Source organism: Candoia aspera, chromosome 5 (assembly GCF_035149785.1).
Source record: "Candoia aspera isolate rCanAsp1 chromosome 5, rCanAsp1.hap2, whole genome shotgun sequence".
Taxonomy (NCBI): Eukaryota; Metazoa; Chordata; class Lepidosauria; order Squamata; family Boidae; genus Candoia; species Candoia aspera.
This window is the reverse complement of record NC_086157.1, coordinates 84,903,889-84,925,508: the sequence shown is the minus strand read 5'-3', so window position 1 is coordinate 84,925,508 and position 21,620 is coordinate 84,903,889. Positions and strand designations below refer to the sequence as shown.

Here is a 21,620-nt window from a genome sequence, read left to right as displayed (position 1 = left end):
CTGGAGGAGTTATAAAATGCTCTATTGAAAAGCTACCAAGTTTTAAACACAAAAAATGTATGAATGAAAATGACCTAGAGTTTGCTCCAAATATATTGTAAACTTTTCCTCCTCTGGTTAATGACCAGTCATAGCTCAAGAGGCACACAAAGAAATTTAAGAAGACAGTCCATTTCCAGAAAACAATACAAGGATCCCTCTAATATTAAATACCACCACCTACACAATATACCTGCTTTAGACAACAATTCCCTTCCTTTCCAAGAAATGTGCCATGAATGAAGAACATACTATGTGTGTCTTGGGAAGTAGCAGGTTAAAAAGCTTCCTTGAGATTTGAATAGTAAGTGGAACAGCAGAAATGCTACACACTGGGATAAAAACATATTATGTCTGTCTGTATTCACCTGGGGGTGGGGAAAATAATAAAATAACATTACTCATTTCTTGGAAAAGTTCCTATTTTCCTTTAAAAGCACAAAGCCCTCTGTACAGTGGGATAATCACTCCCCTTAAGTCAAAAGGAATGTTACAAGCACTATCTACAGTCATGTCATCCTACTTCAGCTAGTAAAAAAAAAAATTACTAGCAAAAAGTTTGGCTTTAATATATAATAATCTCTTTAATGTTTGAAAGAGAAAGAGAACATAAACAGGCAAGTAAAGAAACAATGATATAGGTATCTGTCCTAGACAAAGGGGATACAGACAGCTAGAGGTAAACAGGATGTTTGAGTATGGAAACTGGGGCTTTTAAAGAAATATTACCTTCCATTTTGGGGGTTCATACCTTGTACAGAATTCTCTATTTGTACATAAAACAGTATAGACATATATGCACATTAAGATGGTTATGGTCTCTTCATTTTCAGAGAACGTTCATAGTAGATGCTACAAAGAAAGCACTGAGAGTATTGGAAAAAGAAAATGTATAATGTATAAATAAGCACTGATTAGCCGAAACAGAAGATAAATTGTTCACTTAGTAAAATATAGATCTAACCTTGTCAAACAAATCAGTGAAAGCACTGATCCGTTAGATAAGTCTTTGATAGCTTTTTGTGTACAGATGTCCCACCATTAAGGCTGTGGAAACCTCTAGCTCAAGAAATTCATCTAGCCCTGCCAAAAAAAAAAAAAAAAGCTTTTAAATCTGGTTTAGCTGATTATTGTGTATACTGATTACCTACTTATTTCCTCTGAAATGTTTAATTTTAATTCATTATTTTTATTATTTTTAGATTTATAATTGTTTTTATTTTAGGTGAGTTGTCATTTCACTAAAAAGAAAAGAGGGACAGAAACATGATCATAAATAAATGAAATAATTGTGTTCTTAGAAAAACAGACATCAAGAACTCTCAATAAACCTATATCTCTCAGATGGCTTTGTGGAAAATTTTAAGAAAAATTAGGCTTGTTAATAGCAGCTTTTAGTGACAGAACTTATGAGATGCTGAGGGTCACCTCATTCTGAGACATCCTGAAGCAATTGTTTAATTTTCTAAATTGTAGAGCTGTTCCTGTAAATGAGGAAGGGACGCGGTGGCGCTGCAGGTTAAACCGCTGAGCTGCTGAGCTTGCCGATTGGAAGGTCGGCGGTTCGAATCCGCATGACGGGGTGAACTCCCGTTGCTAGTCCCAGTCAACCTAGCAGTTCGAAAACATGCAAATGTGAGTAGATTAATAGGTACCGCTTCGGCGGGCAGGTAACAGCATTCCGTTCAGTCATGCCTGCCACATGACCACGGAAGTGTCTACGGACAAACGCCGACTCTTCGGCTTTGAAACAGAGATGAGCACCACCCCCTAGAGTCGGACGCGACTGGACTTAATGTCAAGGGAAAGCTTTACCTTTACCTTTACCTTTACCTTCCTGTAAATGAAGATCAAAACATTATAGTACATGATTGTGATCAATTTGCGCAGGAAATATTCATGCATTATTAGATTATTAACCATAAATTTTACATTGTTGTGGAAGACAGTTTTCACATAATATGATCAGTTCATGCACAAACATACAGCACTACATGCACACACAACTTGCAAGTTACCATGGCTGAGCAAAAAACTCTTGCACTACACTAAAAGTTCACAAAATGTGATATCAATAAAGTGAAAATGTGCATTGAACAAGAAAAATATTTACCAGGAGCCAGGATAGAAGTCCCAGCTGTGCAACTAGATCCCGTGAAATGCAGTGAGAAAGCAGAAGGCAGAGACAGTAGTTATAGCTCAGTGGTACAGTTCATGTTTTGTGCACAGAAATTCCATCCTTGACTTTCCCAGGTAGGGCAGGAAAATCTGTCTGACACCCTTGAAAGTTGTTACTGGTCAGTGTGAACAACACTGAAATATCTGGGCCAACAGAATGATACCAAATAAGATCCATCCCCAGAAGATGGAACAGAGACATTACAAAATACTGTTTATTATAACAGAGGACAGAAGATAATGCTCCTTTTTGTGACAGGAGGAAAATAGTTATTAAATTCTTTACCCCGTTCTTAATGTGCTTTTAACATGTATTATAATGTATTATGCACAAAAATAGGGAAGTTACCAATCCTTCTTGTGGAAAGAGAGGATGCGACGCCCAGAGCTGTATGCCCAGGAATATAGAAATGGGTGCTTCCAATGGGTACATTCATTATTTACTGGTATTTTTATAGTGCTGGAGTCCTCCCACCCCCAGAACTGATTGTTTGAATCTTAATATCTGCAACACCTTCAAATACCCAACATTCTATACTAGGTCTCTGCCAGTTACCAGAGATGCTACCTGTGGGAAGCTCTCATATCTCCAATCCTACATGTCCGGGGGTGGATTTTATTTCCTAACCATGGGAGGGGATGGGGGGGAGGGGAGGAAGGGAACTATGATGGAAGGAAAAACTAACAAACAAATTACTTATCCTTTTGGAGACTGTAGATAAAGATGAAGGTAAATAGAACTTCACTCTGTTCAAGTGACAATTGTTGTTTATTCGTTTAGTCGCTTCCGACTCTTCGTGACTTCATGGACCAGCCCACGCCAGAGCTTCCTGTCGGTCGTCAACACCCCCAGCTCCCCCAGGGACGAGTCCGTCACCTCTAGAATATCATCCATCCATCTTGCCCTTGGTCAGCCCCTCTTCTTTTTGCCTTCCACTCTCAGCATCAGCATCTTCTCCAGGGTGTCCTGTCTTCTCATTATGTGGCCAAAGTATTTCAGTTTGGCCTTTAATATCATTCCCTCAAGTGAGCAGTCTGGCTTGATTTCCTGGAGGATGGACTGGTTGGATCTTCTTGCAGTCCAAGGCACTCTCAGAATTTTCCTCCAACACCACAGTTCAAAAGCATTGATCTTCCTTCTCTCAGCCTTCCTTATGGTCCAGCTCTCGCATCCATATGCTACTACGGGGAACACCATTGCTTTAACTATGCGGACCTTTGTTGTCAGTGTGATGTCTCTGCTCTTAACTATTTTATCGAGATTTGTCATTGCTTTTCTCCCAAGGATTAAGCGTCTTCTGGTTTCCTGACTGCAGTCAGCATCTGCAGTAATCTTTGCACCTAGAAATACAAAGTCTTTCACTGCTTCTACATTTTCTCCCTCTATTTGCCAGTTATCGATCAAGCTGGTTGCCATAATCTTGGTTTTTTTGAGGTTTAGCTGCAAGCCAGCTTTTGCACTTTCTTCTTTCACCTTCATCATAAGGCTCCTCAGTTCCTCTTCACTTTCAGCCATCAAAGTGGTATCATCTGCATATCTGAGATTGTTAATGTTTCTTCCAGAGATTTTAACTCCAGCCTTGGATTCCTCAAGCCCAGCTTGTCGCATGATGTGTTCTGCATACAAGTTGAATAGGTAGGGTGAGAGTATACAGCCCTGCCGTACTCCTTTCCCAATCTTAAACCAGTCCGTTGTTCCGTGGTGTGTTCTTACTGTTGCTACTTGGTCGTTATACAGATTCTTCAGGAGGCAGACAAGATGACTTGGTATCCCCATACCGCTAAGAACTTGCCACAATTTGTTATGGTCCACACAGTCAAAGGCTTTAGAATAGTCAATAAAACAGAAATAGATGTTTTTCTGAAACTCCCTGGCTTTTTCCATTATCCATTGGATATTGGCAATTTGGTCCCTAGTTCCTCTGCCTCTTCTAAACCCAGCTTGTACATCTGGCAATTCTCGCTCCATGAATTGCTGAAGTCTACCTTGCAGGATCTTGAGCATTACCTTACTGGCATGTAAAATGAGTGCCACTGTTCGATAGTTTGAACATTCTTTAGTGTTCCCCTTTTTTGGTATGGGGATATAAGTTGATTTTTTTCCAATCTGATGGCCATTCTTGTGTTTTCCAAATTTGATGGCATATAGCATGCATTACCTTGACAGCATCATCTTGCAAGATTTTGAACAGTTCAGCTGGGATGCCGTCGTCTCCTGCTGCCTTGTTAATAGCAATGCTTCTTAAGGCCCATTCAACCTCACTCTTCAGGATGTCTGGCTCTAGCTCACTGACCACACCGTCAAAGCTATCCCCGATATTGTTATCCTTCCTATACAGGTCTTCTGTATATTCTTGCCACCTTTTCTTGATCTCTTCTTCTTCTGTTAGGTCCTTGCCATCTTTGTTTTTGATCATACCCATTTTTGCCTGGAATTTACCTCCAATGTTTCTAATTTTCTGGAAGAGGTCTCTTGTCCTTCCTATTCTATTGTCTTCTTCCACTTCCGCGCATTGCTTGTTTAAAAATAATTCCTTATCAAGTGACAATACTCTCTCATATACTCTCTATAGCCTGGGATGCCCAATGCAGTAATTTGGTAGCTTGGTTTTATCTTAGAGACAAGCTGTGGTTGAGTCATTAAATGTGGCCTAATATAATGTGTGAACCAAACCAATGCTTCAAGCCCAAAACTAATGTTTCAATGCTTCATACTTCTTAGTGCAGATTTGACTCACTGGAAGTGTATGTTTCTGGTAATATAACCACAGGACGAAACTTAAATTACTGAATACCTGCAAAATATTCTAAGTATCAGAACTGAACCTTAAATCTATTTCCTTTTTCTTTATGATTCATATCTGAATAAGATCTCTGAGCTTTTTCACACCTGTCAAAATTCATATTTTAAAGGAATCAGTATTGCCAACAGAGAAGGAAATATTGATCAGCCTGCTTTTGTTCCTTTACATTGCAATCTGCTTCATATAAATTAGATGTTTTTGCAGCATGTAAATAAATATATAGAGTGACTCTGTCTTCATCATTGTCATCATATTTTGATGCATTTAACTGAACTTTAAAATGATTCTATGCTTTTGACTGACCAAGGATTGCTTTCTGATAACAGATGGAATATAATAGATAAATAAAAATTCACTGTCAAAGTTTATAAAGCATTCACAGTCAACTGAGCAGTTATCAATGAAAGCACTGGTTACTGTAAAGGAGGTACAGCCTTCTCCCTACTGCTGCCACTTGGAGTGGTCCCAGGAAACCTTGTCTTGAATTTTATGTCTTTCTAGGAGTTCGACTGTTATTCCTGATTTGTTTCTAGACATTAAACAAATCACACTTCTAGACTTGCAGACATGGATCTGCAGCTGGCTCAGGATCCAAAGCATCCAATGTTCCTTTACAATAATAAAGAATGGGAAAATGCCACAGTATAACCATACCACCACTCTTTCTCTCTCTCTCTCTGCCCTGCCCCCATCTAATATTTCTTACTTTTTTTGGAAGATAAAAAAGTACTCAGTTTTAAGGAGGTACGAGAAATCCAAATCCATTCAGATGAAAGAGATTTTGTGTAAGATAAATATCAAGCTTCTTTCAAAGAGTATTTCCACATCAGCATTCATAGAATAAAATGACAGAGAAAGCACTTTGGTATCAGTGTTCTGAGATGGCTGGTTATAATCTGGTAAGACTTATGACATAAGAGAACTAAAAAAACACTTTCCTTGTATCTTTCTAAAATGCTTCAGGACACTGTGATGTACAGATTAGGAACATTCATTACTGTCTCAACGTGTTTTGGATTCCTAGCCAGTGACAGACAACAATCTATTCCTTTTATAGTTCCATGTAAAGATTTTTCCAGCTGTTGAAAAGGGGGGTAGGCATAATGTGGTATAATGATATTTCACAGAGGTTCTGTTTGTCTCTGCCAAAACTATGTTACATTTACAAAATATAAACTTGCTGTAAAATGATCTGCTTGCTTGCTATTGATTCTTAAATACTGATTTTGACACTGTAAGAATGATGATATTGGATCCATAGATGCTGCATTCCTGACCTTATAGTAGAAGGCTTTATACTATTGAGATGCTAATTCAGAAGCACTCTTGTTGACAAAATAAACTCAGCCTTCATTAGCCATTTTCCCCAGGACTATGACAAAAATCCTTTCTCTTCTATCCATTATTGAGCCTGACACTGATGCTTGTGGACACATTTCTGTCTTCTCGCTCACCCATACACCCAAAATAACACTGATAGATTTGCACAGTCTGGTAAGCCATAACATGGTTTGGCACTGGTTTCATGTTACATGAATCCAGCCACTGTGATATATAAGCCACTGGATTGTGGCTTAATGAAATGTGTGACACTAGTCACTGTTTTATTCAACAAGCATGAGTAAAGCAAATCAAAGTTTATTTCAAGAACAGAGACTTTTCTTTTACCCCTTCTTTATTATTTTGGCCTCCAAGGCCTACAGGAAGCATGGCAATGAGGCAGTGATATCACCAAAGAAGGACAAATATTTTATTTTGGGACTTCATTTATTTTACAAAGGCAAGCATAAAGCCAAAAATTGGAAATTTGTTCTCAAAGTTTAGTGATAAGATCTGGGAGACTCTGGGTACTATAAACTAGATCCCTGAACATCACATGTGGCCCATAGCTCAAATCCTAGTTTACCTCAGTACATGAATACAACACCTTGTACATACACCTTTATATTCTACAGGACTCCTTGGACTAGGCAGAGTTAAATTCCTTTTTAGAGTCAGAATGAGTCCAGTAACACCTTTTCTAACTAACACATTTTATTAAAAGTCATAAGGTTTCATGAACTACAACTCATTTCATCAGATGCATAAAATGGCTAAACTGATATAGAATTTAAGTTGGGATGAGGTGGGGGAGGGGAGAGGGATAGAAAGACAGGGTGGTTATGCAGACTGGGACAGATATGAGACAGATTACAGAATACTTTATAAATTAACAACTGCAGTGTGTTAAAAATCATTGAGTTTGTTGAGACCTTCTGAGATCTTCTTCTCTGATGTGAGCAGTCTCTTGCTCGATTATGCTGGTAAAATTTAGTTGTTCCAAAACAGCTACTTTGAGATATGTAAAATCTGGGAGGTTAAAATGCTCTAATATTAATTTGTCCTTGTTTTGAGCACTAATGTTACTTAGAATTAAAATAGGGACTCTCCAAGGTAAATAGATTCAATAATGTCTCCCGTGCAAGATTAGGATCCCCTTGGTTAGCCTCCAGGTCCTTAAAAGCAATCTGCTTCTTAGGAAGCTCCATATTTTGTTCAAAAGAAGAGTCTTTCAAGAGAGACATGATTCACATTATGTATTAACTAAGTCTCATTGGAAGGCAACGACCATAAGCTTACCTCAAACATAACCTATCAGGAGAGCACCCAATTTAGAAATGGTCACAATCTGTTACTTATTAGCAACTAATAGCCAGTGGCAGCACACTGCCAGAAACTGAAAAGGTCAGCCACCATCTTAGTCAAATTACTATTTTGCTTGTGTAAGTCAACAGTAGCCATGAGATCATAGTCCTGATAAGTTAGCACTATCCAAAGTCATCAGCTTAGATACATTTTGTCAGAAGGTACATGTATTGAATTTGTCGAGACATATTTACCGCATACTAGAAACTCTAATTCTTGTCCACAACCGCTGCATTGATTGGCAGCAAAATGGAGCCATTTAGTTTATTCTTGACCAATCTTCTCCAGCTTATTGAATTTAAGATCTTTTGGGACTCACACAAACCAGATTCCTAGTCAGTATGGCCAAAGGAATTTTGGAAATAGTAGATACAATACATCTGGAGGGTGTCAGCACCATCTCATTTCTCAGCTAATAAATATTAATATTGCCTTCGTAATACAGCAGCAGTGGAGCTCCAAAGCTTTTGTTGAAGTAGAGCGGAGTTGCTTCAGCCAGTATGACAAATGATAGGGATGCTGGGAGATGTAGTTGAGCAACATCTGGAGGAACACAAATTCTCACTGCAGTTATAACACTTGTTTTATTCCTTAGATTTGATCCACCAGATCCTATTTCTAGTGCTGAAATACTGATATATCACACAAGCATATACTTTCTTTGCTTTGGGCTTAATATGACATGTGAACCCAACCACTGGGGTTTGTAAATTATGGTTTATGGATTATCATTGCTTATTCAACAAACATGGATAAAACTATGGTTTCGTGTGATATGCGAAACTAACCACCATGCTAGAGAGAAAAGCTCTTAATGATATTGTGAAGGGTTTGAATTATTTTTAAGATTGCTTCCAAAGCTGATTTGCCCTCCTGGCCTTCCCAGATATCAAACACAGGTAAATACAGTGCCTTAGACTTACATGCAAGAAGAAGTCTCCTCCTTCTCAACCAAACTAGATTGCCTTCATCCACCCTCATTGCCACACTTTCTCAGATGTGTGATTTGGGTTTGGGAAGATTGTAACATGGATTCCTCTAGATAGCACAAGATTGCTATTTCATATTCATGAGATGAGAAGACAACTCAATTTCTGTTTTACAGGACTGCCTTTCCATCTTTCAAGATCTCAGTATAGTGAGGGTAAAGTATTTACCTGAAGAACAGAAGTGTGGATTTCTTTCATAAATGGCTTAAACGAGGGATCTTTGAAGCAAATTCTGGCCTCCAATGTGCCTTTATGAGTAAGACCAGCTTTTTTATATATAACGCCCCCCCCAACAACCACATTTAACAAAAATGCCCTTTCCCTACAGACTGTTCCCTTTTGGGATAATCAGTATTTTCCTTGTGAATCCAATGACCTACTCACTAAAAATAACTTTGTTTAGCCACAGAAATAGCTAACAGTACTGGAAGTTCAGACTGCAAAGTATTGTTCAACAAAATGTTATCCAAACAAACTAAGGAATGCCTAACATAACAGAACATAACATAACTCTGAAGCATCAAAGAAAACAATTTTGTTTCTGTGGGAGTCTAGATGACGCCACCAAATCTTCCTGACAAATGTTTCAGATGTTGAAATGGTATGTTTAACATTAAACACTGTATCTCCATGCTATTTAATATAAAATTACGTGTCTTTATCCTTTGATTCCTACAGTATATACAAATGCTTCTGCTACATGAAATGTTTATTAATGACTCAGCATTTCCAGAACCAATAGCTCTGAATTCCTTGTAATATTCTCCATATTGCATAACTCATAATTTGCCAAATAATAATGGTATTGTGTTAAAGATACCATCCCCATCTCTCAGGGGTACATACAGGGAAATATGACCCACAATGATGTAAAGAAAAATTATTTAAGATTGTGACTCTAATCCCACTGACATCCTTTAATAGGTTGAGAAATTAAACTTACTTAAAACATACAGTATCCTCTTCCATCTTATTCACTGAAGTATCAGCTCAGTTTTACATACAGCTATTTTTCACTTCCTGGGAATGAGATAATGCTGTTAGCTCAGTAAGACAACCCACAGATTCTCAAAATTCTATGGTTTCTAAAGACTATTTTTGTTTGTCCAGAAAATAAATATGAAAATTAAGACTGTATATAGTCACTGAAAAGAACTCCATGAAAAGAGTTGATGGAACATAGCGTTGCCAGCAAGAAGTCCCTGGTCCAAATTTCAGCTTAGCTAAAAACTCCGTGGGTGGCTTTCAAAAAAATGGTTATTTCTCAACTCTGTACTGAAAACATGAATTAAAACCTTTAGAAGAACTATTATCATCCTGCGTGACTCAGTACTACGGCCAATTAGGGCCATTCAAATTGTTTTGTAAATTAAAGTTTGTACCTGATCAACAATCTGAAATAGTGATGCTAAAAATACTTGCTTCTTGTATGCTCACAAGCAGAGTAACACGTACTGTAGATATATACAAACCAGTATGAGGGTGGTATCGTCTTAGTAGAAAATACTAGATAATTGTTTAAGCAAAGTGGTGGTCAACAGAGGGTTGATAAACAGAAATTATTTCCGCAATTGACTTCCTGAATTTGACAGCATTTAAAGGATTTAAAGCTGAGTTTTCAAGAGTCTGTTCAAAGCTCATCAGAGTCTCTTGGAGTGTTCCTACTTATTATTTTACAAACAAAAATTAATTATTCGCTGTTTCCCTGGCTTGTAATTTTGTTGGTACTTCAGTAATAGAGTAGGGGCTATATGAACAATGTGGGAAAGAAGTGAATTTAAAGGCAGGTTTTGAGCATGGCACCACTTTAATCTTCTAGAAGGAAGCTTGCAGCATAATTGATAAGACAAAAGAATGAACATTTTTAGAAAGAATGAAAATTGCAGTGGATTAAGCAATATTATGTACCAGACTCTTTTTCTGACCCCCTATCATCCCAGGTGTACTTGTGATACATTTGTTATTTTGTAATTATTAATTTTACAGAATTTATAACCTGCCCCAATCCCAAGGACTAGGGGGCTGTATAACATCAAGAAAAAGAAAACCAAAAACATGATAATAAATAGTAAATCAGATCTATGTCAAAACAAAAATCACAAAAAGCAAAGGGAAGAGAGCTTTCCTTTGTGTTTTAAATACCATGTTATGCCTAAGAGAATATTGACCTACAGTATTTCCCATCTTAAAATGGTAGGATGCTATGCCATCAATCCTCAGCAATTGTTGTTTCAGGTCCTGAGTATGCAAAACAAACAAAAAAACTAAAACAGGTTCAGGGCTGCATATAGCCCTTAGTTTCTCCACCTCTATTTTAACAAATCAGAAATAAATCTAAAATATATTCAGATTAAACCCAGGCAGAATTAGGAATTGGGATTACTCAAAATTAATGAAGCAAATAACTAGAAACAAACAAACAAAGGTGAAAACTTAGTATATCTCAGCTAAATATGCAGAGATATGTGAAAGAATGGGTGTTCATTTACCTACCTGTGTGACCCATGAACCCTGATCAGACAATTTAGCAGGAGATCTCAATAATTATCCTCCAGCTACAGACTTTTCTTTTCAAAGAAATGGTCAACTGATCCTTCAGTGCTGATACATTTTTATGCTCCCAGCCCTTAATTTAATTTTTCTGCACTTCTGTAATGTTGTGATTTAAATAGCTTTGTCTGTTTTATATTTGCTTAATTTAGCCTCTGATGCTTTTCTCAGTTGCTTAATGGATTGCTTTAGCTGATGGCTTGTAGAATCACGGAAAGCCAGTAGTGGAGTATTGTGCTGGAAGCCACCAAGGCTAACTCTCCCCTCAGTGCCGGAATTCAAATTAAAGCATCCCTGACAGATGGCTATCAATTATCATGTAGTTCTACCATATTCATGTTTAGCTATTTTTAGTTGTACTGATGATGTTGATGATGAGCAGTGATGTTACCTAATTGAGTAATGAATGACTGAAAGCAAACAACCAAGCTCAAAGAGCACCAGGGACCAGGGAGTTCATGATAAAGCAAATATCAGACATCATTACAAATACAAAAAGTAATCCAATTCCCAGAGAAAGGCTACTCAAAGAGAAGGCAGCATGATGCCTATCAGCACCAGCCTGCTTTAGTATCTCTGCATTAGAACCAGTCAGCCTCTCCAACCTGATATAACTTTTTATCTTTTAATTAAAAGACACCAAAGGGTAGGTGACTGCAGTCCAGCACTTTAACTGAAAGTATGCTGATATCAATCCAGAAAAGGGACAAAATGCAGCTGCATTAGTACAGAACATCTGTGGGTAGGTAAGGGGAATCAATACCTTGCCAATTTGTCTTCCCCCCAAAATGATTTTGAGACTGGTAGTTTTGTGAAATGCTCTCAAAATTCCAAAACTGAGTTAGCAACAGTTGCTGACCCCTGCTGTCATATATTGGGTATACAGAAAATTTTCTGTTCAATCTACAATATCTACAGGAGCGGCTGAATTTATCCTTGACTAAAACTATCCTAGACTGGTGGATGTCATGAGCACTGATGGTGAGCAGGAGGGGGCCCCTATCCAGGGGGGAAAACGTATGCGTAGTAGTGAGGAGTTGAGCAGCCATTCAAAGAGACACAGAACAGACCCACCTTGACTTTTGGGGTTTATCTGTCTGGGTTTTCCCACGCTTCTTCAGTTTGTTAGGATTTTCTGTCTAATGTAGCAGTAATAAAACACTGGAGACCTATTCCTCGTCTCAGCGTAGTTCCTGACTATTAGGACAGTGGAGAATCATAGACAGAGCAGTGGACAGACCTAATGTGGTCTTTCTCTTTCAAAAGTTGTTGCTTACTGACCACTTGTTCAGTGACCGAAGTTGTGATGGCACTGAACAAATGGTACTTACGACCGGTCCATGCAGTTCTGGCCATTGCACCACTCACGCCGTCATGTGATTGTGATTCGAGTGCTTGGCAACTGGCTCGCGCTTACAACGGTTGCAGAGCCCTGCAGTTATGTGATTGCCATTTGCGACCTTCCCTGCCAGCTTCCCACAAGCAAAGTCAATGGGGAAGCCAGCAGGGAAGGTTGTAGGTCACTCCAGTAAGTCCCCCTGGCCTCCTTGCACTTGCGCAGAGCCACAGCCTCCTTCCCCAGCCTCCCTGCACTCCCACCGACCTGTGGCCTCCTTCTTCCAGCCTCCCTGTGCTCATGCACAGCCTCTCAGGGCCTCCCCCACCCCCCAAGGCACCCCTGCACTCCTTGCCTAGGATTCCTGCCACTTCCTGCTTAATGACCTGTGCATACAGGGCTTACGATGGCAACAGGGATTGTTGTCACTAAGCAATGCAGCCACATGACATCATGCTTTAAGACCGTATCGCTTAGCGACAGCAATCCTGGTCCCAATTGCTGTCATAACCAGAGGACTACCTGTACTACAAACTCAAAACAGGAATCATGTCTATTCGCCTATTAAAATTATTCCTCTTTCTTAGAAAATTTCACAATCAATAACTCATCATTACAATACTTTAAGATACTGCCTCTGACATTATTCTGCCTTTTTTACATTTCAGAGATGGGGAAGAACAATATTTAAGAAAGGCAGATAAGATACCTTTCTGTTATCATTCACACTGAATTTAGAAAAGGAGCTTGAAAATCAACTACCTTAAAATCATGGGCCTCAAAATGTATGCTATTACAAGCAGTTATTTCTCTTCAAGGAATAAAGTATGTTATGAGGCTTCCTTCAGTTCTAGTGAGGAAAATCGTGGGGTTTTTTTCCATTCTTTAAAATACTGCTAAACTTTTGTTAAAGTACCTTTCAGCAGCAGCACTGGCCATGTTATTGTTTGATTTAGCATCTAGTGGTCTGTCATCATATAGTGTCCTTTAGTTTGTGTTTGTCTCTTAAAGCTGGCTGGGGAATTCTGGGAGTTGTCCACACATCTTAAAGATGCCAAGGCTGAGAAGCAGTGTCCGAAGATACCATAAAAATACTATAGCTTATCACATAACCAATACTCAGTAATTTAAAAAGCAATTGAAATAAATTTGTTTTATAATACATATATAAAGATATTCAAGTTTCAGCTTCATCAATAGTATAATTCTTTCACTACTATGGTTTAGGATTAGAAATATATTAAAAATTTGTGAGGGATTTTTCCAATCATGTTAAAGATTCCCAATCCCTATCTTTATTTCCTACCCCTGCCGTACTCCTCCAGATGTCCTAGGAAATTCATGCATAATTGATTTTTTTTAAAAAGGGAATCCAAATGTTTTAAAATATAAATGTATTACAAATTTAAATTGTATATTCATCTCTCTCTCTCTCTCTCTCTCTCTGTGTATGAATGTGCATATATACAGTGTGTGTGTGTGTGTGTATATATATATATATATGCATGTATATGTAGATAAGCACTTGTACATATATGTGCTTGTGTATCTATATATGCTGACAAACTATTACTGATTATACACAAAATTGTGAGGTTTTAGACAACATTAGCCTCAATTTAAGTAAAGAATGGACTATTGTTAATTTTATTAGAGAAAGCAAACAATAGGCATTTCAGCAATTATATAAATACATGTTTGAAGAATTAACTGAGTATATCATGTAAGGTCTTATATAGCTTAATGAGTAATAATTGTTAAAAAGTACCAAACTTAATTATGGTATCAGAGGATTAAGCAATGCCACAAAATCTGGTTGGAATCATGTTAGAGGTCTAATTTAAATCACGTGGTTTCAGCATCTCTGGAACCCTTTAATTTTCTGGCTTTGTTTTTTGAATAGGGAATATTCAGAAAGCTTTGCCCTTTATGAACATTTTCATTTTAACCTCCAAATTCAGTTTTGTGGTTGAAACAAGCTTCATACCAGACGTATTACAATACAAAAGGACTCCACTCTGAACATCCTTTTTTTTCCTACTGAAGCTCTTACTGCATTGCTAATGCAAAACCAACCTAGAGCATGTGGTACCTTAAGATGCCAATTTGTGGTTCAAAGTGAGCAAAAGGCCATTTTTTTAATAGTATATAACTGACAAGGATGCTTCCATCTCATGAACATGCCAAAACAATTGTGATAGCCTGGAGAGATGTCAGAGGTCTCTTTATATACTGTATATTTAGTTATGCTATAGCAGGCTCAGAAGACCCTTTCCTTGCAATATATCCAAATGCAAACCATGTATACAGATGAAATTCTTCTTTTAAGACCAAGAGCTGAAATAAACTGGAATTTTCATGCCACAAATACTTTTTTTAAAATTCTTTTGATGGGTCTTCAGAAGTTGCCTCTGCCATCTTTAAATAATAAAGGAGTAACTTTACAAAGGAATATGTAATCACTTCACTTGAGGGCAAACATCATGGGCTACCATTCCAAAAGAACCTTGGAATAGAAAGTTGAGAGTGCAAGAGGGAAAGAAGGCAGAAGAAAAGACTGTTTTTCTTGGAGGCAGAACAAACTGTTCTAAATTTAAGCCAGAAGAAATAAAGGAAAGAGTTTGGAAAAATAAACAGTAAAAGAATGCTATAAAACAAAAATATAACATGTAAAGCACAATATTATGAGTTCAGTGGGACTTACTCCCAGGTATATAGGACTGCAGCATCATTTAAACTTTTTAGAACTAAGGTGACAAGGCTTCTGACATATAAAATGTAGCTTTGCATGTATAAACGAGTTAGTAGCATTTTAGTAAAAACTGTTAAGAATCATCCCTCACATTCCTTATTGCATGCCAACAGCACTTCTTCAACTGGACCTTGGCTTTGTTTCAGTAGTGTTTGCATTCTGCCACCTGAAATTTTGGCTGAAACTAGTTTTGAGAGGTATTCTCTGTCCAGTCCTTGCAGATAAATATGCATAGTCATGGATTTGAAAAAATGTGACCTCTCAGCACAATCCTTGAGAATGCTTAGTCCTGAAAAATATATAGCAGAGTCCTTGATTTGGACTGTAGAGGGATATATCCAATACACTGAAGTATTGAAATGACCATCTATGGAATACATCTTATTTCTTTCAATAATCTCTCTGTTCCACACAGGATTGCTTTCACAGATTGAATGTCCTATTTCAAGGATGCTATATAGGAAATACAGTAATATGCCATATCCAAAATGCCTGTGCCCATGCTTGAATGTAGCAATTGAGACAAATATCAATGTCTTGCTGTACTGTCCCCTGTATGTTAGCTGGAGCACTGAGTTATTATCCCCCTGTCTTACTAAATGCATGCGTTGATCAACAGTAGAGGATGTGCATTTTTTATTGATGGATCAGTAAATAGAAATTTCTGTGAAAGTCACTAAACCATAATTGTGTTTAAAAAGTATTGGGTTCTCACATGATTATCTTGTAAAGACTTGACAGTCCCATATAAAGATCTTGTGATATTTTGGACTGAGATTGTACAAATCTTGTGGGATTTGGTCACCTAGTAAGACTTCGAACATTTTAAAATGCTTTGAGAGGGCTATCAGTACAATCACACAAAATTGTCTAGCAGCAAATCGCCTCATAAAGAATCAAATTTTTTTCTAATGGTTACAATGGTAAACACTTTGATCATCAAAAGAACTACAAGTAGACTGCAATACTTAATTAGCAGTCACAATATGATTCGTCTGCTCCCATGCAAATGAAGAAATTTTGTAACAAGGTAACTTTATTCCGTAGCAATTTATTATAGTATCCAAAAGAAATAAAAGAAGCATTGATAAGGCATGAAGTCAGAAAACTGTAATAACTCTTCACTGGTAAGAAAAGTAATTACATACACTGGCCTAAAATAAAAGAATTATATTATTTGGAAAATTATATTATATGGAAAATCAAAACAAATGGGAAATAATTGTGCAATGTCTGTAAACACATATGAAGGCCAAGGAGTAATCGTGTTTTTCAGGAAATAATCTACTTTAAAGCAAGGGACCCCATGCTAGTCTTGGTGAGTAATCAAGAATGAATTTCTCTAAATCATGGCTTTTCAAATAGTACATTTTCCACATCAAACTTGGTGTTTTCTTTTGCATTTCTTTTTAAAAATAAAAACATAATGGGAAAGTTCCATATGGTAGGAATCTTAGCAGGAAAAAACCCTTCACAAATGTGTCAGAACATCACTCATTATATCATTTTTCTTGGAAGGGCCTTATGCAATACTTTGCCTTCTCCATACAGAAAACAATATCAGTATATCACTTGACACTTCACCAATCTGTTAATTAAAGTGAATAGCTACATCTCACATTTTGGAAGCCATAAAAGACACTCAGACACTCAGATAAATCATGGATATTTTTTGTCTGCATCCCAAGATGCATTGTTTTTACAAGACAATGATTTCATTGGCAAGACACTAAGCTTGAGGCACAAAAGGAAATGGACAATCCCCAAGAAAAACAAAAACAGCAATAAAATTGTTGCTGGAATAATTAGAGTTCCAGTATGTTCTGAAGTGCCTAAGTCATGGGATTCATAGGATCAGTAATTCTAAAGAGAACTTGCAAGGCTGGCTGAATAGTTGCCAGATAATCTTAAAAAGGAACGCTCTGGCAATCCACACTATTTCCCTTAAATTTAAGAAGTATCTCCTTTCTACACCTATAATATAAACTAAGACATAACAGAAATATAGCACAGCTTACAAAGTTTGAACTGCTTCCCAAACAAATCCACTATAGTATTTCCCATTATTCAAATTATTTGTATGTCTGACTGGCAATACCAAATTCAAGCTTTATTGATTCTCTCTTTGAAGATTTTTAAAAAATTGTTACAGTCTTTGCCTTTATCCATGTGTGTCTAACTTCTCTTCTGTTATCTTGTAATGGTGTGTGAGAAGAGATGGCTTGAGAGACAGGAGGAAGAGCAGCAGACTAGGCAAAGTAAAATAAGAGGCAGCTTAGCCCACAGAAGCAATGGCAGCATGGCAAACATCTCAGAAGGGACTCTCCCTACTTTCCTGGACTGTAAAGGTGAGTGGAGAGAGATGCACTTTCAGACATGCAAGATTCTGTTACTGTAACCTTATGATAAATATAGGGTTAGTACTCATGGTTGGGGCTTCTTATCTGGACCAGCTCTAAGGGCTGACATATCTATACTTAAGGCATCTCTTCTATCTAGCGCTTACTTTGCATACAATATGCCCCTTCCCATTGTGCTATTTTGCCCAGGGTACTTATTAACCATACTGGAGTATCATCTTCTTCTTTGGGAAAGAGGAGTTCAGTCTTAGTACTGAAACAGAAGTAAAAAGTTGGAACTAGGGCTATATATACCATCCACAGTTAAGCAGTGCATGCACATTGAACACAGACTTTAATAGGTGGCTGATAGCCATTTCCTATTGTTCCTTCAAAACTGCTTCAAAACAAAGGTGATACTTTTACTAAAGAGAGTACTGCTGTAAGTAGAGAGCTAGTAGAAAGGAACTCTAAAGACTGTCTGCTCCTCCTCCTGGTACTTCTAGAAAGTAATGCTCAAAGTCACACAAAATTATCATTGGTTTCTACCAATAGCATCAAGGCATGTGGCTCCAAAGGCAATAACATCTCTGTCAGTTATCTGCTTTAAAAACTATTCTGGCTGAAAAGTACTACACAGAGCTATTGCAAAATAAAGAAAACAGATGATATTTAAAATTAGTGCTTTCTTTAAAAAGGAACCTAAATTTAAAAAATGAAGGTATTTAGAAGGAAACTTTGTTACCTATTGCATATTCTAATTCTAAATTGTTTTTCCCAAGACAGTTAAAGCCATCATTCTTTAGAGAATATAAAATTTCACTGATATTGAGTGGAAGACACCTTCTTCATTTGTTGGTCAATCACTCTGCTTATGCACACCCATTATTTCATTATAAGCTCAGAGATCGTGGTGCTTCAAACACTTTGTGGATTTTAAATGACTAGAATTGTATTGATTTAACTGAAATGTAATGCTGCAATGTGTGGGAAACTGTCCTACTGCTGCCATAGCAACTGCTTATAATACCAAAAGCTTAGCAACAACAAAAAAGTGAACCAAAAAAGATGATTCAGTATGTTCATACATCTAAACACAATAATCATGTAAAATGACATACACAATCTTTTTATGTGAAAAAAACTCCAATATTTAGCCAAGGATCATTTTGTTTTATTTGAAGATTATGTTCCATTCTTAGTTTTTAAATATAAATGTTTCCAAAGAAAGGGATAAAGAAAGCAAAGAAATTTTTGATCATATAAAGTTCTAGCTGAACAGCCCAAACTTTACCCTTCCTTCAAATCATCTTGCCCTAATTTCTCAGATGGATCTATATCTATCTAATATTATAATACTTCATTTATCACTATAATGTTGCTCTGTTCTGCCTTCATATAGACTAACACTGCAAATTCAGCCCCTCCTGCCAGATCTCTTTACCCAGATTTGACACAGCAAACAGGCTTACCTTAGACTCTATCTATGGCCCTCTTTCCGAGCCAGTATTATTAGAACAATTATGTAACTAGCCTGTTGCAGATGATCTTAGCACATTTGTACTGGATGTAGAATTTCTTGGCTTTCTTGAGACACTTGGAAAATTAAAATATAATTATAAATCTATGATGTGATCACATTTGGAATGCTATGTACTGTTTCACTAGCCCATCTTAAAAAAAAGATAAGAGTTGGAAAAGGTACAGGAAAAAAAAATTAAATTGGTCTTCCCTGTATGAAAGAGGCTACAGCATTTGATGCTTTTCTATTTATCAGTAAAAACAAAGACAAGAAAGGAAGGATATGATGAGGTTTAAGTTATGCAAAGTGTAGTGAAAATAATGAAATTATTTTCTAGCATCAGATAATGCTAGAACTCAAGTTTTGTGACTATTTTTTTTCTTCTTCTAAACAACAGTGAGAATTAAAAGAGAATTAAACAGAATTAAGATAGTGATATTTTCAATCTTCTCATACAGCAGTTCCAGTGACATTTCTTCCTGAAGACACTATTTGCTCCAGGAAACAGTATTTCCAATGGAGCCAAACTTTTTGGTGGGGCCAAGCATGATAGACAACAGAACTACAAACAAAATGACTTCACTATTGTTAGATTTAGGTTGCACTTACATATATCTGTCCAATCCTAAAAGAAGTGGATATAAATCAACACACCTCTTACTTGGTAATTTAATTAGAGGGCTTTTATACAATTGCTATTTTTCTGATACTGATAACTGATATGTTGGTTCTATAATTGGTTTTAATTTACTTCTGGCTGTTTTATTGTACTAGTTGTAAATCACTTAGAGTCTATAACTGAAGTAGCATACAAATCTTGTAAAATACATGAACATAGGTAACTGTGTCTAAAAATATAGAAGTTCTCGCCATAACAGAGTGCCAAGGTAGCCACTTTAAATAAGAAAAACTGCCACACTTGCAAACTGTGAATGATGTACGTTTCTCAAACTTCTGTCTGAGACCAATTTGCTCAGAAGTTGGGACATATTTTCAGAGAGATGAGGCAGCTCCAATTAAGGGTGGATAAGAGAGAGCATAGGCTGATAGAATTTTGCCAAGACAATTCGCTCTGCATAACAAACACTCTCTTCCAACAACCTAAGAGACGGCTTTATACATGGACTTCACCAGATGGACACCGAAATCAGATTGATTACATCCTTTGCAGCCAAAGGTGGCGGACATCTGTACAGTCGGTAAAAACAAGGCCTGGAGCTGACTGTAGTTCAGATCACGAACTTCTTCTTGCACAATTTAGGATCAGACTAAAGAGATTACAGAAGATCCACAGATCAGCTAGATATGACCTCACTAATATTCCTAAGGAATATGCAGTGGAGGTGAGGAATCGATTTAAGGACAGAAGTTGGCAGCATTGTTCAGGAGGCGGCAACAAAATACATCCCAAAGAAAGAGAAAACCAAGAAGGCAAAATGGCTGTCTGCTGAGACACTAGAAGTAGCCCAAGAAAGAAGGAAAGCAAAAGGCAACAATGATAGGGGGAGATATGCCCAATTAAATGCAAAATTCCAGAGGTTAGCCAGAAGAGATAAGGAATTATTTTTAAACAAGCAATGCATGGAAGTGGAAGAAGACAATAGAATAGGAAGGACAAGAGACCTCTTCCAGAAAATTAGAAACATTGGAGGTAAATTCCAGGCAAAAATGGGTATGATCAAAAACAAAGATGGCAAGGACCTAACAGAAGAAGAAGAGATCAAGAAAAGGTGGTAAGAATATACAGAAGACCTGTATAGGAAGGATAACAATATCAGGGATAGCTTTGACGGTGTGGTCAGTGAGCTAGAGCCAGACATCCTGAAGAGTGAGGTTGAGTGGGCCTTAAGAAGCATTGCTAATAACAAGGCAGCAGGAGACGACGGCATCCCAGCTGAACTGTTCAAAATCTTGCAAGATGATGCTGTCAAGGTAATGCATGCTATATGCCAGCAAATTTGGAAAACACAAGAATGGCCATCAGATTGGAAAAAATCAACTTATATCCCCATACCAAAAAAGGGAAACACTAAAGAATGTTCAAACTATCGAACAGTGGCACTCATTTCACATGCCAGTAAGGTAATGCTCAAGATCCTGCAAGGTGGACTTCAGCAATTCATGGAGCGAGAATTGCCAGATGTACAAGCTGGGTTTAGAAAAGGCAGAGGAACTAGAGACCAAATTGCCAATATCCGCTGGATAATGGAAAAAGCCAGGGAGTTTCAGAAAAACATCTATTTCTGTTTTATTGACTATTCTAAAGCCTTTGACTGTGTGGACCATAACAAATTGTGGCAAGTTCTTAGCGGTATGGGGATACCAAGTCATCTTGTCTGCCTCCTGAAGAATCTGTATAACGACCAAGTAGCAACAGTAAGAACACACCACGGAACAACGGACTGGTTTAAGATTGGGAAAGGAGT

The 21,620-nt window shown here is 37.4% G+C and overlaps 1 protein-coding gene across 3 annotated transcripts in view; it reads right to left on the bottom strand.

The window, feature by feature from the left end:
• CMSS1 (cms1 ribosomal small subunit homolog) overlaps window positions 1-21,620 on the bottom strand; it is a 200,592-nt gene that overhangs the window by 50,820 nt on the left and 128,152 nt on the right. Inside the window, exon 1 of one of the 3 annotated variants that reach the window (XM_063305621.1) lies at window positions 10,864-10,894. The exons of the other annotated variants lie outside the window; for them this stretch is intronic. Within the exon in view, the coding sequence (XP_063161691.1) occupies window positions 10,864-10,879 (16 nt within the window). The 5' untranslated portion in view covers window positions 10,880-10,894. Of the gene's footprint in view, window positions 1-10,863; window positions 10,895-21,620 lie in introns of those variants that run through there. 3 annotated transcript variants of the gene reach the window in all.